A 15,000-nucleotide genomic window follows, 5' to 3' on the forward strand; every position below is an offset into this window, starting at 1 on the left:
TGTATGTAATGTATATATTATATGTATATATTGTATATATATATGTATATATTGCATATATATGTATACATTGTATATATATGTATATATTGTATATATATGTATATATTGTATATATATGTATATATTGTATATATATGTATATATTGTATATATTGTATATATTGTATATATTGTATATATATATATATATGTATATATTGTATATATATGTATATATTGTATATATATATGTATATATTGTATATATATATGTATATATTGTGTATATATATGTATATATTGTATATATATGTATATATTGTATATATATGTATATATTGTATATATTGTATATATATTTACATGTATATATTGTATATACATATGTATATATTGTGTATATATATATGTATATATATATATATGTATATATTGTATATATATGTATATATTGTATATATATGTATATGTTGTATATATATGTACATATTGTATATATATATGTACATATTGTATATATGTATGTATATATTGTATATATATATGTATATATTGTATATATATATGTATATATTGTATATATATGTATATATATATGTATATATTGTATATATATGTATATATATATGTATATATTGTATATATATGTATATATATATGTATATATTGCATATATATATATGTATATATTGCATATATATATGTATATATTGTATATATATGTATATATATATATATATATATATATATATATATATATATATATATATATATATATGTATATATATTGTATATATATGTATATATATTGTATATATATGTATATATATTGTATATATATGTATATATATATGTATATATATGTATATATATATATGTATATATATGTATATATATGTATATATATGTATATATGTATATATATATGTATATATTGCATATATATGTATATATTGCATATATATGTATATGTTGCATATATTATATATATTGCATATATTATATATATTGCATATATTATATATATATATGTATATATTGTGTATATATTATATAACACACACACACACACACGTTTATTTATTTGTTTATTAAACAGAATTTAACGTGAATTTTTTTTCACAGATCTCAAAAGTCAAAGCACAAGAGTGCAGCATATATGAGGGATGTAACCAATGTTTGGGTGCTCGTGATCCTTATTGTGGCTGGTGTTCCTTGGAGAACAAGTGCTCCTTGCGTCGAGACTGCCGTGACGCCACCCAAGATCCTCAGCACTGGGTGAGCTACAAGACAGGCCGCTGCACCACCATCACCACAGTCATGCCAGATAAGCTACAGAGGACCACTGCCAGGACTGTGAGTTTTTTTTGTTTTTGTTTTTGCTTTTTTTCCATTGATGCTACAGTAGCATGCCATGGGTACTATGATTTTAGTAGCCTCAAACATAAATAGCTCCAGAAGAACTCAGTTCACCAAGGAGTCAATTTTTAGTCCCTATTAACCTTTTTCCTTGATTTCCGGGAAGATTTTTGTTTATTTCTAATTATTAGTAGTATTGATAGAACAAATTCCCAATATCAATAATAATAATGATAATGATTATATTGATTATATAATAGCATAATATGTATTTTTACCAAAAATTCATGGAATTGGGGATATCAGGTGAGGTCAGGTAGGCCTGCTAATTGACTTCTTGATGATAAAGCATTTCTGGAGTCTTGTATGTATAAAGAAGATTCATAAAAGAAAAATTCTGTGGACAGTATAATTACCCAGTGCAAATAAAATAATTTTTTTTCTCTTTAATAATGATAATAATCATAATAATAATAAAGATAATAATAATTCAGTTCCACATTGTTTGATCATGTAATTTTTCTTCTTACAGTTAGCACTGATGATTGACAACCTGCCATCAGTGGATGGACCATTGCAATGTGTTTTTAGTGCTATGGGGAAAGATCTCACCACAAAGGCCAAGCGTACTGCTCAGGGGGTTTCTTGTACCACTCCCCGGAATGACATGCTTCCTGATATCCCACAGAATAAACGTAAGTCAGTTTTTCTTATAAATATGAATTTATTTTATCTTGAATTCTGCTGCACTAATACTTGTAGCTTATATGAATAATAGGGTGTAGCTCTTATGTCATCTCAATATCTCAATTTTCCCATTTCAGATCACTTTACAGCAAAGCTCTGTGTGCGAAAATCTGAAGGGCCAGAGTTTGTGTGTACAAACTTCACATTTTTCGACTGCAATACCTATAGCTCTTGTACTGAATGTGTATCGTCCCCTTTTCCTTGTGACTGGTGTGTTGATGGCCATCGATGCACACACGACTCTGCAGAAAATTGCAGAAATGACGTTCTAGTCAATGGTGTAAATGTAAGTTTGTGTGATTGTTTAAATCCAGTGTTTTGATAATGAGCTTTAGAGGAATATCTGTAGGGCATTTTGGGGGATGGATATTATAAATGTCAACTTCTTTTTCAGCGTGTTGGACCAAGCATCAGAAGTGGACCTTCATTTTGTCCTCGAATTACCTTTCTTGAGAGCCAAGAAATTTTGGTTTCATCAGGCACTGATAAGTCAATCAAAGTCAAAGTTGACAATATAGCTGTAAGTATAAGTTTTCTGATGTTGCTCTACAAATGAAATTAGAATTGAATCTTCTGTATCTTCAGTTTTTTTTTGCTTAGTCAAGTTGTCCAATTTTCATAAATATCAGATTTTTTAATAATATTTTTTCTTTATCTTCGCAGCAATTCATCACACAGACAAGGTTTGTGTGTCAATTCAACATTGAAGGAAGAGTTACCAGTGTAAATGCCAACTTGCTGAGTGATACTATTTACTGTGACAGAATGGAATTTTCATATACAACAGCTGCACCATCAACTAATGCAACATTTGCTGTGATCTGGGGAGGCTCAAAACCCCTTGATAATCCTGATAACATTCATGGTGAGGTTGATATTGTGTATTTTCTTACCTGATACATATAGTGTGTATATATATTGCTTCCATAATGGTAAACATATAAGAGTACATTTAAGATTTTTTTTTTGTTTTACAATAATATACCATGTGTCTCAAGTTGTCATTGTTATCTGTTTAACCTGTTAATATTTTTTCTTTTCTTCTCTTCCTCCAACCAGTGCTGGTGTTTCAGTGTCAGCTCATGGCCAACAATTGTGGCATGTGCTTAAGTCTTGCTGAGCGCTATAAATGTGGCTGGTGTCAGTCAACAAGTCGCTGTGAAGTGGCAGCCCAATGTGAGGACGGGACATGGTTGGACAGGGATCGCACCTGTCCCAATATAAATATTACTAACTTTTATCCACGAAGTGGCCCTTGGGATGGAGGCACGAATGTTACCATAGAAGGTATTGTATGGTTTAGATTTTGAATACTAGGAATGAATAGTGGTGACCTTTTTCATAAAGAAAGCTAGATACCTTTATATGAAGCAGATTCATAAATTAGCAGTAGATGCCATAGTTATAGATTGACTAAGTGTTCCTTCCTCCTCCTCAGGTATCAATTTAGGCAAGCAGATTGATGACATCTATGATGGAATAACTGTTGCTGGAATTAACTGCCAACCATTTCGTGAATCATATGTTAAAACCAGGAAGGTTACTTGCATGGTAGACAGCCCAGGAGTGAATGACTTTAAGGAAGGACCCATTGTTGTAAAGGTTTGTAATCTCATTATTGCCAGTTGCAGTGAAGATATAACTTGGTAATTTATGAACATGTATAAGGTGTTACTGAAAAAATTATATGTAAATGACATGTTCCAGGTGGCTCGTGAATACCGTGGTGAATCCCAAGACAAGTATCGGTTTGTGAATCCAGTAATAACAGATTTGACACCAGATTCAGGACCAAGGTCAGGAGGGACAGTGCTCCACATTATTGGCAAGTACATGAATGCTGGCAGCCGCATTAAAGCATTCATTAACGGACTTCCATGCAAAATTCAAAAGTAAGTACTAATTGTAAATGTTAAGTGATGCCATTATGAATCCAACAGTTACAGCCTAAGTATTGATGATTCACACACCATTGCTTTAGTAAGGCAGTTTCTCAAAAACCTAATTGAAATGTTATCTGCAGCACAAATGCAAGTAGAGCAACATGCATTACATCTTCGTATTCGGACTTGCAAAAGGAAGGTAGTATTGAAATGACCTTTGACAATGGCCGAAGAAAGTTGGAGGGGAAGTACTTCACTTATGTTGACGATCCAGAAATTACCTCTGTTAAGTCTGGCAGAGTGGGACAGGCGGGCGTAGTAAGTCAATTTTTTTCGTAATCATTAGTTTTCTATGAACGATATACAGCTTTTTAACTAGCTTTTAAACATTTGATAATCAATCTGATTGAAATATTGCGCAAAATTGTTTTTGATGATTTTACCAAGAACTTGTTTTTTGTAGAGAAATGGTCCGAGAGGTATTCCATCTGGAGGAATAATTATCACTGTTGACGGCACCAATTTTAATGTCATCCGTAAGCCAAAAATGTATGTCATGTACAAGGACAAAGAATACACAAGTGTGAGTATTTATATTATCTTTGTATAGGTATATAGTTATTTTATATATTTGGTTATAGAAAATTGGAGGTATGTATCAAATAAGATAATTTAAGATTCAAGCAAGAAAAATGTAACATATTTGAATTTATGCATTTAATTGTCTACAGCCCTGTCATGTAAAAAATGCAACAAGAATGGAATGCAAGTCTCCAGCCATTGCAATTGATAGTAATGAGAGGATTGACGAGGAGAATGGCATGATGCTTGACTATGGCTTCATCATGGATAACGTGGAGTCTGTTCGTGATCTCCAGAATAGGGAATTTTCTCCTTTCCTTGTTTTCCCAAAACCCGAGTACTTCACATTTGAGGATGAAAGCCAGGTAAGTTTACGGGGATGTATCCATTAATTTCAGTCACTGTTATCTTGGAGTATGTATATGTATTTGATACAGGTATTCATAATCTTGGTATTAAAGGCAAATTTCTATTTTTCCAGATCAAGATGTACAAGTCTGATTACCTCACAATCAATGGTAAGAACCTGGACAGGGCTGCACAGGAGATTGATGTAGAGGTCCGCATTGGTGAAGAGTCTTGCAATGTCACATCATTATCTCGGTCTCAGCTAACATGCAGGCCACCAAAAGAGCAGCCTGCACCAAACAAAAACAATGACCTGCCCTTGGTTGTGGTAAGTGTGTGGAAATCTTTTTTCTCTGAGCATTCCCATGGTCTTTAGAGATTTGTAAAGAGCCTCATGGTTTTAGAACTTTAATCACATTCATTGTTTGATTTATATCTCGCACTTTCAGGTGATTGTTGGTGGTAATCGCACATACAGAATTGGATTCTTGAAGTATGCTAACACAAAGGACTTTGGAACACTCTCCAAACAACTGATCATTAGCCTCTCAGTTGGTGCTGTGGTTCTTATTCTGATTTTGGTGATTTGCCTCATTGTCTATCGTCAAAAGAGCAACCAAAACTCACGGGTTCTCAAGAGTATGCAAGAACAAATGGACATTCTAGAACTTCGAGTGGCAGCTGAATGCAAAGAAGGTTAGTAACACTGTCAATTTTTGAAAAATGATTATAAGTATTAAATTTTTTTCCCAGTCGACATCATTTAGTATCTGTTCCTAATGAAGTTTTATATTAATATCACTGACAATCTTTACTTTCCAGCCTTTGCTGAACTGCAGACCGAGATGACAGATTTGACTAGCGACCTGACTTGTGGTGGTATTCCGTTCCTGGAGTACCGTACATATGCCATGAAGATCTTATTTCCCAATCTGGAAGAGACAACTGTACTGCAGATGGACCGGCCTGACCTTGCAAGGAAGGAAAAAGGCCTGAAGCTCTTCGGCCAGCTAATAATGAATAAGACATTCTTACTACTGTTTATTCGAACCCTGGAATCTAACCGATACTTTTCCATGAGAGACAGGTAAGAGACATTTTTGTTGTGTTAATATAAACTCTTATGCAGTGAAATTTTAGTCTTTTATATATTTTGGGAAATTGATAAATTCTTAATTTTTTTGTGTGTGCGCTGAAGAATTTCAGGATATATAACCAAAAGTTAAACAAAATTGTCCTATTTCAGGGTAAATGTAGCTTCCCTCATCATGGTCGCCTTACAAGGAAAAATGGAATACTGTTCAGACATCCTGAAGACTCTTCTAGCAGAACTGATTGAAAAGTGTATTGAAGGAAAGATCCATCCTAAACTACTCTTCAGAAGGTTTGTAACTTCCCAGTTGGGCATTCCTTTTTCAATATTTATTCAATAAAAAAACTATGATTTGTAATTTTGTAATAGGTTCAATGTCTCTTTTGTGTTTAATAAATCATGTAAACATTTCAGAACGGAAAGTGTAGCAGAAAAGATGCTTTCATCCTGGTTCACATTCCTGCTTTACAAGTTCTTGAAGGAATGTGCTGGAGAGCCACTCTATATGCTGTTCAGAGCCATAAAACAACAAGTGGACAAGGGTCCAGTGGATGCTGTCACTTCAGAAGCAAGATATTCTCTGTCTGAAGAGAAACTCATCCGCCAGAGCATTGACTACAAGGAAATGGTAGGACTAGGATTCAGGTTCTGTTCTCAGGCAGAAGTTACTTGTTTAGAGTAGCTTACCTCAGTGTTAATTGTAGGGTTGCCATATCTGCACTGTCAGAATCCGGGACACTTCCACTGACAGTCACCTTGACCCTCCGTGGTCCAACTCAGCACAAACTTCATGCCTTTGAAGTTATATAGCTTTGTGTATATAGTTGCACTATAGCACAAGCTTACATACATACATACATGCAAACATACAGATCAGGCAATGCACGGAAAGTTTCATATGAAAAGTGTATTTGATTTGAAATACTGTGTTAAAAGGATTGTGATTATGCATTGCATTTGAAAGGTAATGCAATGGAACTTGAGCAATTTCAAAATGAAGATTATGATTTTATTGGAGTTCTTGTATTTATTGAAGGAAGCTGTACTAAAGCCACTTACCTTTTCAGACGGTGTATGTGTCCATGTGTAACCTGTACATGGGAAGTGTAGATGGACCCATGGAAGGAGATGAAACCCCAGTGAAGGTCTTGGATTGTGATACTATCTCTCAGGTGAAGGAAAAGTCACTAGATGCAATATATCGCTCATACCCCTATTCACAGCGTCCACGAAGAGAAGACCTAGATCTCGAATGGCGCACAGGAACATCAGGTAAGGAGAATGGCTGTTCAGGTGGATGGATTAATGTTTTTTAGTTGCTTTGAAAGTTTTTTTTTTTTTTTTTTTTTTTTTTTTAAGAGAAAAAAGAAAAATTATGAATAGATAGCCAACAGCACTAGGTATTTGTGATGTAGTAAAACTTTTTTTGTCCTTCCTCAGGCCGTCTGATTCTCTATGATGAAGACACAACCACCCGACCAGAAGGCGGTTGGAAGAAACTCAACACCCTTGGCCATTACAATGTGCCTGACCAGGCCCAGCTGACTCTCATACCCAAGCAGTCGTCCATCTACATGTTAATACTCTCTGATAAATCTGACAAGTCGCACCACAAATACGACACGCTCAACAGGAGCAAACTAAATTCCTCCAGTCCACCTCTCTCTCGAGCCACTTCACCCCTTAACCATGATAATGAAGCAGGGGTAAAGGTAGGAGCAAAGGTCTGTTGCACATCAAGGCAGGTTAAAGCCATTGTTTCTCTTTCCTTTTCATCTTTGGATTGTGTGTATTTTTTGTATTCTGGTGTTCTTTTTTCATGTGATGCTTATTTGAAGGATTTTTTTCTGAGAATTTTTTTCTGAATTGATATGTTTTATTCATATTTTACCCATTTTAAATTGTCAATGTTGTACACAATTTGGTACAAGAAAATTTGAATGCTGTTATTAGGTTTTGTTTTCTAGTTTTGTTTTTTTGCCATTCTTTTAGTTACTGCATGATTATTTTCAGTTCACTGATGGTTACTAACCTGCACTTGTGTTGCATAGTATTGAATAGGGATTCAGGTGAACAGTTAAAAATATATATAAATATTTATATCAAAACAAATTCACAGCATTAGAAAAAGTAATCAGGTTACACTTCAAAGCATGTCGAGAACAGATTCAAAAACAGAATTACCACATTATTATAAAGGAATATTTCAGATTAAAGTCAAGATTATGATTTTATTCACTGGAATGTTAATGTTCTCTGTCGTGTGTGTTGTGACTGCAAAATGTAATGGTTGTAATGAATGTAATTAAATTCTAATTTACTGAAAAAAGTTTCTGAAACTGAACAAGTGGTAGATGAAATCCTTGCAAATCAGCTGATTTACTGTATGTCTGTGCTACATTTCCTATGCAATATACAACACTACATATTCCTTTGCAATGTGTAGTGGTTTTAATGGAAATATTCATTAACATATATCTTTATAGAGGGGACCTTTAAAAAATGAATTGTACTAATAACGTTTTCCCCCATTCTTCCCGAATGTTCTCACAGGTTTGGCACTTGGTCCGCCAACAAGAGTCAGAACAGCGTGAGGGAGAACGCACAAATAAGATGGTGTCAGAAATCTACCTCACGCGTCTCCTGTCAACAAAGCTGACCCTGCAAAAGTTTGTGGATGATCTGTTCGAGACCATATTCAGCACTGCTCACCGTGGCTCTGCCCTACCTTTAGCAATTAAATATATGTTCGACTTCTTGGATGATCAGGCACTACAGCATGGCATTACAGATCCAGAGGTAAGAGAGAGATGTGACATGTTTTTTCATTTTGCTTCGTTTTCTTCCTCTTCTCCTCCTCCTCCTCCTCCTCTGTCTTTCCCTCCTCCTCCTCAGTTTTCCCCTCCTCCTCCTCCTCCTCTGTCTTTCCCTCCTCCTCCTCCTCCTCCTCTGTCTTTCCCTTTCCTCCTCGTCCTCCCTTTCCTCCTCGTCCTCTTCCTCCTCCTCCTCCTCCTCCTCCTCCTCCTCCTCCTCCTCCCTTGTCTCCTCCTCCTCCTCCTCCTCCTTCTCCCTCTCCTCCTCCTCCTCCTCCTCCTCCTCCCTTGCCTCTCCTCCTCCTCCTTCTCCCTCTCCTCCCCCTCCTCCTCCCTCTCCTTCTCATCCTCCTCCTCCTCCTCCTCCCTCTCCTCCTCCTCCTCCTCCTCCCTCTCCTCCTCCTCCTCCTTTTCTCTCTCCCTCTCCTACTCCTTCTCCCTCTCCTCCTCCACCTCCCTCTCCTCCTCCTCCTCCATCTCCTCCTCCTCCTCCTCCTCCTCATCCTCCTCCTCCTCCTCCTCCTCCCTCCCTCACCAATGAGTAAATTAGTAAGCCTTGTGACATCACCTGATTCCTCCTTTTTTATACTAATGCTATCAGTATTTATGAATATTATTGGTGTTGTTGTTATTATTACTATTATTATTATTATTATTATTATTATTATTATTATTATTATTATTATTATTATTATTATTATTATTATTATTATTATTATTATTATTATTATTATTATCATTATTATCATTATTATTAATAGAAATATTGTTAATATTAATATTATTATTGTTGTTGTTAATGATGATGATAATAATAATAATGATGATATTATTATTATTATTATTATTATTATTGTTATTCGTGTTATTCTTGTTATTGTTATTAGTAAGAATTATATTATTATTTTATTATTATTATCATTACTATTATTATTATTATAATGTTGACATTTCTAATAGAAATATCAGATAAAAAAAATAATTCCAAAAATCAAGGGTCACTAATTTCACACAAAATAGTGTTGTTCAGCAAAAGTGAGAATGACTCGCTAAACTTCTTTTGTGCATTGCAGGTGGTACACACATGGAAGAGCAACAGCCTACCACTCAGGTTCTGGGTCAACCTCATAAAGAATCCCAATTTTGTATTCGATATCCACAAGTCCAATATTGTGGATGCCTGCCTCTCTGTAGTAGCTCAGACATTCATGGATTCATGTTCTACATCTGATCATAGATTAGGTAAGTTGGCAGAAGATAAAAGATGTATTAGAAGTTCTTCCTAATGTTATTTAAACCAGTCTTTGAAGTGATAAACAAATTTATTTTCAGGAACCATATAAGGGTTGATGAATTAAGAATTCTTTTAGTTATTTAGTGATTATGCTGGAACATTGACTACAGATTTATTCCTGTATTTATTAGTTTAGTCATCCATTTCTGATATTTATTGATATACTATTTTTTCCTTTGCAGGTAAAGATTCTCCAAGTTCTAAGCTACTATATGCCAAAGACATCCCTGTCTATAAGGAATGGGTAGAGCGATATTATGCTGATATTAAGATTATGCAACCCATCTCTGACCAGGATATGAATGCCATGTTGGCAGAAGAGTCCAGGGTAAGAGCATGAATGATTTTTGTAAAGTATTTGTCAGAAAGTGTTTGTTTATTTTTATTTATCTAAGATTACAAAAATACAATAGTTTTGTAAGACAATACTTAAGGGTAATTGTAAATTCAAATGACTTGAATTCTTCATTTTTTGGGCGGTCTTTCATCTTGCATATTTAATGTCATTTCCCTTTTTTCTTTTCAGATGCACAATTCAGAGTTCAATAGCCTGGCAGCACTGGCAGAGCTGTATGGCTATGCATTCAAGTATAGTGACCAATTAATGCTGACCTTAGAAGAGGATGAATTCTCTACCAAGAACCGATTGGCGTACCGGCTAGAGCAAGTTCACAGCATAATGACCACAGACCAAGACTGACAGGACGCCCCCCCAGACCCACGGGCTGGACCCGATCAAAGGGTGCCACCTTCAGGGCTTGTGGGTCCCGGTTCCTTCTCTGCAGGCCCATATGGAGGGTCACCCCCGCACCATGTGTATGAAGGGGTACCATATGGCGTGTCCCCACCACAATCTGCTGTTTATGATAGACAGGTGGAAACTATGTTCACTTACCGTGGACAGGGAGCAGCCATGGGAGATGGGGGCCAATGGGGGGGAGTAGATGGCAGTGTGTATGGTCTATCTGGTGTGCCCCAGCATGCCAGACACTCACCAGGGGCATGTGGTAATGCACAATTTCCTAACAGAGGGACACCACAGGTGTACGGATTTGAATATGAAGAGCCTTGATTCACATAAGGTTTAGTGGTGGGAGTGTTGTGTTTCTGCTCAAAGTGAGTTACTGTACGTACAGCTGGAATGAAAATTGAAGTGCCTCACGCCCAAGGCTACAATTGTGCCCTGGAGTGAGCATGGAAAATGGCAACAAAGCAACGAACAAGCTTGCCCAGCAGCAGGCAAGAAGCAGCAGCAGCAAGAAAATACATACATACATATATATATATATATATATATATATATATATATATATATATATATATATATATATATATATATATATATATATATATATATATATATATATATATATATATATATATATATGTATATATGCATATACATATACATATATACATATATACATACTTTATGCACTACAGTAACTTTGTATCAGACTCCCTGGCTTAAGATACACTGAAATGTGACTAGTGGAGGTGCGTTCTGCAGTCGTTGTTTTTTAATGAGATTATCTTGGTGCTGTTTCATGTGTGTGCAATGTAGACTGCAGACTGAGTGCTACAAACCAGGACAATAAGAAATATGGGTAGCATTCGAGTGGTGCTCGTTCACAGTGTGTCAGAAAACAGCATCTTGTGTTTAGTGTCACTTTTTTTATTGCCAGTCCTGCCCTGAACACTTGTTTGACCTTTGCTCTTCCGTCTTCCATCAAGACTGCACGTGACTTCAGCACAAGACTCCGCTGTTCAGAAGACTCTGCTCAAGACACCACCGAGAGGAGAGTCCAGTGGTGGAGATGTAGTGATAATTCCAAATTCATTCATTATGTTATTTGGATTTATATGATATCATTGTGAAGGAATGTCTTAATAGACTGCCTAGAAAGTTAGAATTTTTCAGAATCATTCAGACTGATAAAAGGATTTGGCATCAGGCAGCCCCATGTAATACTAAATTGTTCACATCATATAGTTTCCCGAATGCTGTACAGATTATCATCCATATTCCCTGCATTTAAAAAAGAAAAAAAAGCATAGCAATCATTACTCTTAATAAGCTTATGTTTGTCCAAGTTCATAAACTGAGTGCATTACCACATTGCTGCTCTGTTACCGTATGTACCATTATTTCATATGTGCAAAACTTTAAGATGTTTCAAGTTTTCATGTGATATTTCTATGTGTACGAAACTGCGTGTGTGATTGTGTGCGCATACTGTTACTGCCATGTGCATGTGTGAATGTGTGCGCAGAGAGGAAAGCCACGTGTGTGTTGTCTTGGTGTTCTATGGACCTCAGCTTATTGAGCATATTTTGCTTGCATGGTGGAGATTACAAATGTTATGTTTTGTTCTCATATCCTATATACCCTTCCGTAATGGTTTATGGGAATGATAGTAGTTCATGACACCTGAGGAGCATAAAATGACTTTTTAGTGGAACTTGTTATGATTTTAATATAAATGCCTTTGTGTAGGTGTAGAACTTGAGATTGTCCGTGTTGTTGATGGCGGTGAAAGTGAGGCTCCACCATGCTGGCAGAGCTCAACTTGAGGGAGACTCAATGTGCTCATGAGTGTAGCTGTGTTCACGAAATTTGGTTATAATCTATAGGTGTTCTGAAGATTCATAGACACCTCACAGTTTGTTATGTAATCAACTCCATCATTTAGCCATCAGTTTCCCCTCTTTCATTTTTACGAAGAATTTTGACTGGGATATTTTTTCCTTTTGCATTTTTTCTTCTGTTGTTCCTTTTAATTTGTTGATTTTTATTTGATTTATTAGCCCATGTCTGTCATAACGCCCATGCCACTGCAATGGTTTGTATCAGTGGAATTTTTTTAAATTGTAGATGGAGAAGGCGCAGGGTTTTTAGTAATAACGCTCCTTGTTTATATGAAAAGGATGTACTTTTTTAAAAGAGCTGTGGACTAATAATCCTTTTATGTATTTCCATGTTTTGAGCTTTTTAGATATTACCGAATGAGATATCAGTGCAGACAAGATTTTTGCAATAACTTTAATATGTCCGTTCTTGAAATTGTGGTTTTCCAAATTGTATCAAATCTTTTATTATCATAAACGGAGCTTGTTTCAGCACCTGTTTCTACAGAGGCTCGGTGAGGGGATCTCTTTTCAGACAACCATCTAACGACAAATGGAAAAAATCGACTTTCAATTTTTTCCAATCTCTGGCTTAATCTCTCACTGAGGTGCTCATGTCTAATGAATATAATCTGAAAGGTGTAAAGATTACGTACGGCTAAGACAGGCCACTGTTAGCTGTCAAGTGGTCTCGGAGCTACGGTTGAGTTATGTCTCTCACACTCTACTCTCACACCCATCTATGTACATTCATTTGTGAATAGTTCCTTTGTATTATATTAGTACTCATAAGACCATTTGATACAATCATTACTGGTATTAATTATTAATGATGTTGATACAAATTCTATCATTGTCTACTTAGCTCGCGTCCCAGGACCAAACGATGATTTTGTTGGCCAGAAGACTGTAGCCTCGGTGAGAAAGAGGCGGTTTGTATATACTCATGGAGGTGGGTCGGCGGCCTACCACATCCTTCTGCATTCCAGGGTCCTATAGCCAAATGTTTGGACTCTTTTGTATACATATATATCATGACGTCATACGTCCTCCATTTTATATTATAGGAACGCATTTTTGTTTGATTTTTTTTATCCCCGTCCTTTTTTGATTGTCCCTTCCAATACGTTGTTATACATATTTTTGGTTTGGCAATTTGTTGAGAGTTGTTCCCCGATTAGAAGAAAAAGAAACATGAGAAAGAAAACATGAGCACAGGGAGCGAGTCTCTGTCCGGTCTTCGTTGGGCCCTGGTCTAGTCCCGGCCGCCGACCATGCCTGCCGTGTACCATGATTTCCCGCGCGTCCCACTGTACAGACGCACGTTATGTGTATGTCAAGTCTGTGTTTCATATAAATGGATCAATAAATTTTTTCACTGTATTTTGGCCCTTTTTTACTTCCACTTTTTTAGTTATGTAGAAGAGCAGTGTTGATGGATAAATTGAGAACTGAAGTAAAGAAAATGTTGACCGATTGTAAGAGTTTGACGTAGAAGTTGATGAGTGAATTCCCACAACGCTAAGAGATTTATTTATTTATTAACCTTCACACTAAATTGTAAAAAGAAATATTTTTCTTCCTTAGGTTACCTTAGAAGGTCGAAATAGATTGCTTTTATTGATTTATTAATAAAAGAATGATAAATGAAAGTAACTAAATTGCCTGAAACTAGTCACATATTTTAAATAGTAATCGGTATCTCCTAAAATACAAGGAAACTCGGTCACTGACAAGCATACAGTTCTTACATATCAGTTACAAATGTTCATGTAGGAATTGGGTATTGGAAATCTTTTGTTCAAGTTAACGAGTGAATATATAGAAAATATTGATAATTACCCGTCGGTATTCACCTTGCATAGGCAAATAGTTTGTTCATCTCAGTTACAAAAAAAAATTAAATAAGGACAACTCTTCACTCGCAGTAGGAAACAGAAGGAAAGTAACATTGCTTTTGATTAATAGATGCAAAGTTGTTGGGTTGAACTCAATTGAAATTCCGCTTTTTGGGTTCTTGATTTTATTGCCCTTGATTTACATCTGACTTCTACCTCTACACATTTTACAGTTTACGTATTTAGCATAAACCGATTAGAAAAAAAAGTAATTACACATGCGTTTTCACTGTGCTTAAAAACAAGATAATTTTAAAAATAACTTTCTCTGCCAAAATATAGATAATTGGATATAGAAATATATGAACAAACACATTTCTAATATTTATCTCCGGTGTCACATACTTTTGTATTGCAAAGCAATTAATGTCCC

At 35.5% G+C, this 15,000-nt stretch overlaps 1 protein-coding gene across 6 annotated transcripts in view; it reads left to right on the forward strand.

Annotated features, from left to right (window-relative positions):
- PlexA (plexin A) overlaps window positions 1-14,112 on the forward strand; it is a 245,027-nt gene extending 230,915 nt beyond the window's left edge. For 5 of the 6 annotated variants that reach the window (XM_070134291.1, XM_070134289.1, XM_070134287.1 and 2 more), the window contains 22 exons: window positions 1,108-1,338; window positions 1,874-2,036; window positions 2,166-2,374; window positions 2,483-2,608; window positions 2,752-2,953; window positions 3,148-3,375; window positions 3,527-3,690; window positions 3,796-3,980; window positions 4,112-4,289; window positions 4,435-4,554; window positions 4,703-4,918; window positions 5,035-5,229; window positions 5,351-5,597; window positions 5,724-5,988; window positions 6,148-6,285; window positions 6,409-6,622; window positions 7,062-7,266; window positions 7,435-7,718; window positions 8,548-8,793; window positions 9,881-10,049; window positions 10,284-10,429; window positions 10,628-14,112. In XM_070134291.1, the coding sequence (XP_069990392.1) occupies window positions 1,108-1,338; window positions 1,874-2,036; window positions 2,166-2,374; window positions 2,483-2,608; window positions 2,752-2,953; window positions 3,148-3,375; window positions 3,527-3,690; window positions 3,796-3,980; window positions 4,112-4,289; window positions 4,435-4,554; window positions 4,703-4,918; window positions 5,035-5,229; window positions 5,351-5,597; window positions 5,724-5,988; window positions 6,148-6,285; window positions 6,409-6,622; window positions 7,062-7,266; window positions 7,435-7,718; window positions 8,548-8,793; window positions 9,881-10,049; window positions 10,284-10,429; window positions 10,628-10,801 (4,305 nt within the window). In that variant the 3' untranslated portion in view covers window positions 10,802-14,112. The remainder of the gene's footprint in view (window positions 1-1,107; window positions 1,339-1,873; window positions 2,037-2,165; window positions 2,375-2,482; window positions 2,609-2,751; window positions 2,954-3,147; window positions 3,376-3,526; window positions 3,691-3,795; window positions 3,981-4,111; window positions 4,290-4,434; window positions 4,555-4,702; window positions 4,919-5,034; window positions 5,230-5,350; window positions 5,598-5,723; window positions 5,989-6,147; window positions 6,286-6,408; window positions 6,623-7,061; window positions 7,267-7,434; window positions 7,719-8,547; window positions 8,794-9,880; window positions 10,050-10,283; window positions 10,430-10,627) is intronic. The other variant, XM_070134288.1, reaches the window with a different exon arrangement.
- The last annotated feature ends 888 nt before the right edge of the window (window positions 14,113-15,000 follow it).

The sequence above is a fragment of the Penaeus vannamei genome, chromosome 19, assembly GCF_042767895.1.
Source record: "Penaeus vannamei isolate JL-2024 chromosome 19, ASM4276789v1, whole genome shotgun sequence".
In the NCBI taxonomy this organism is placed as follows: Eukaryota; Metazoa; Arthropoda; class Malacostraca; order Decapoda; family Penaeidae; genus Penaeus; species Penaeus vannamei.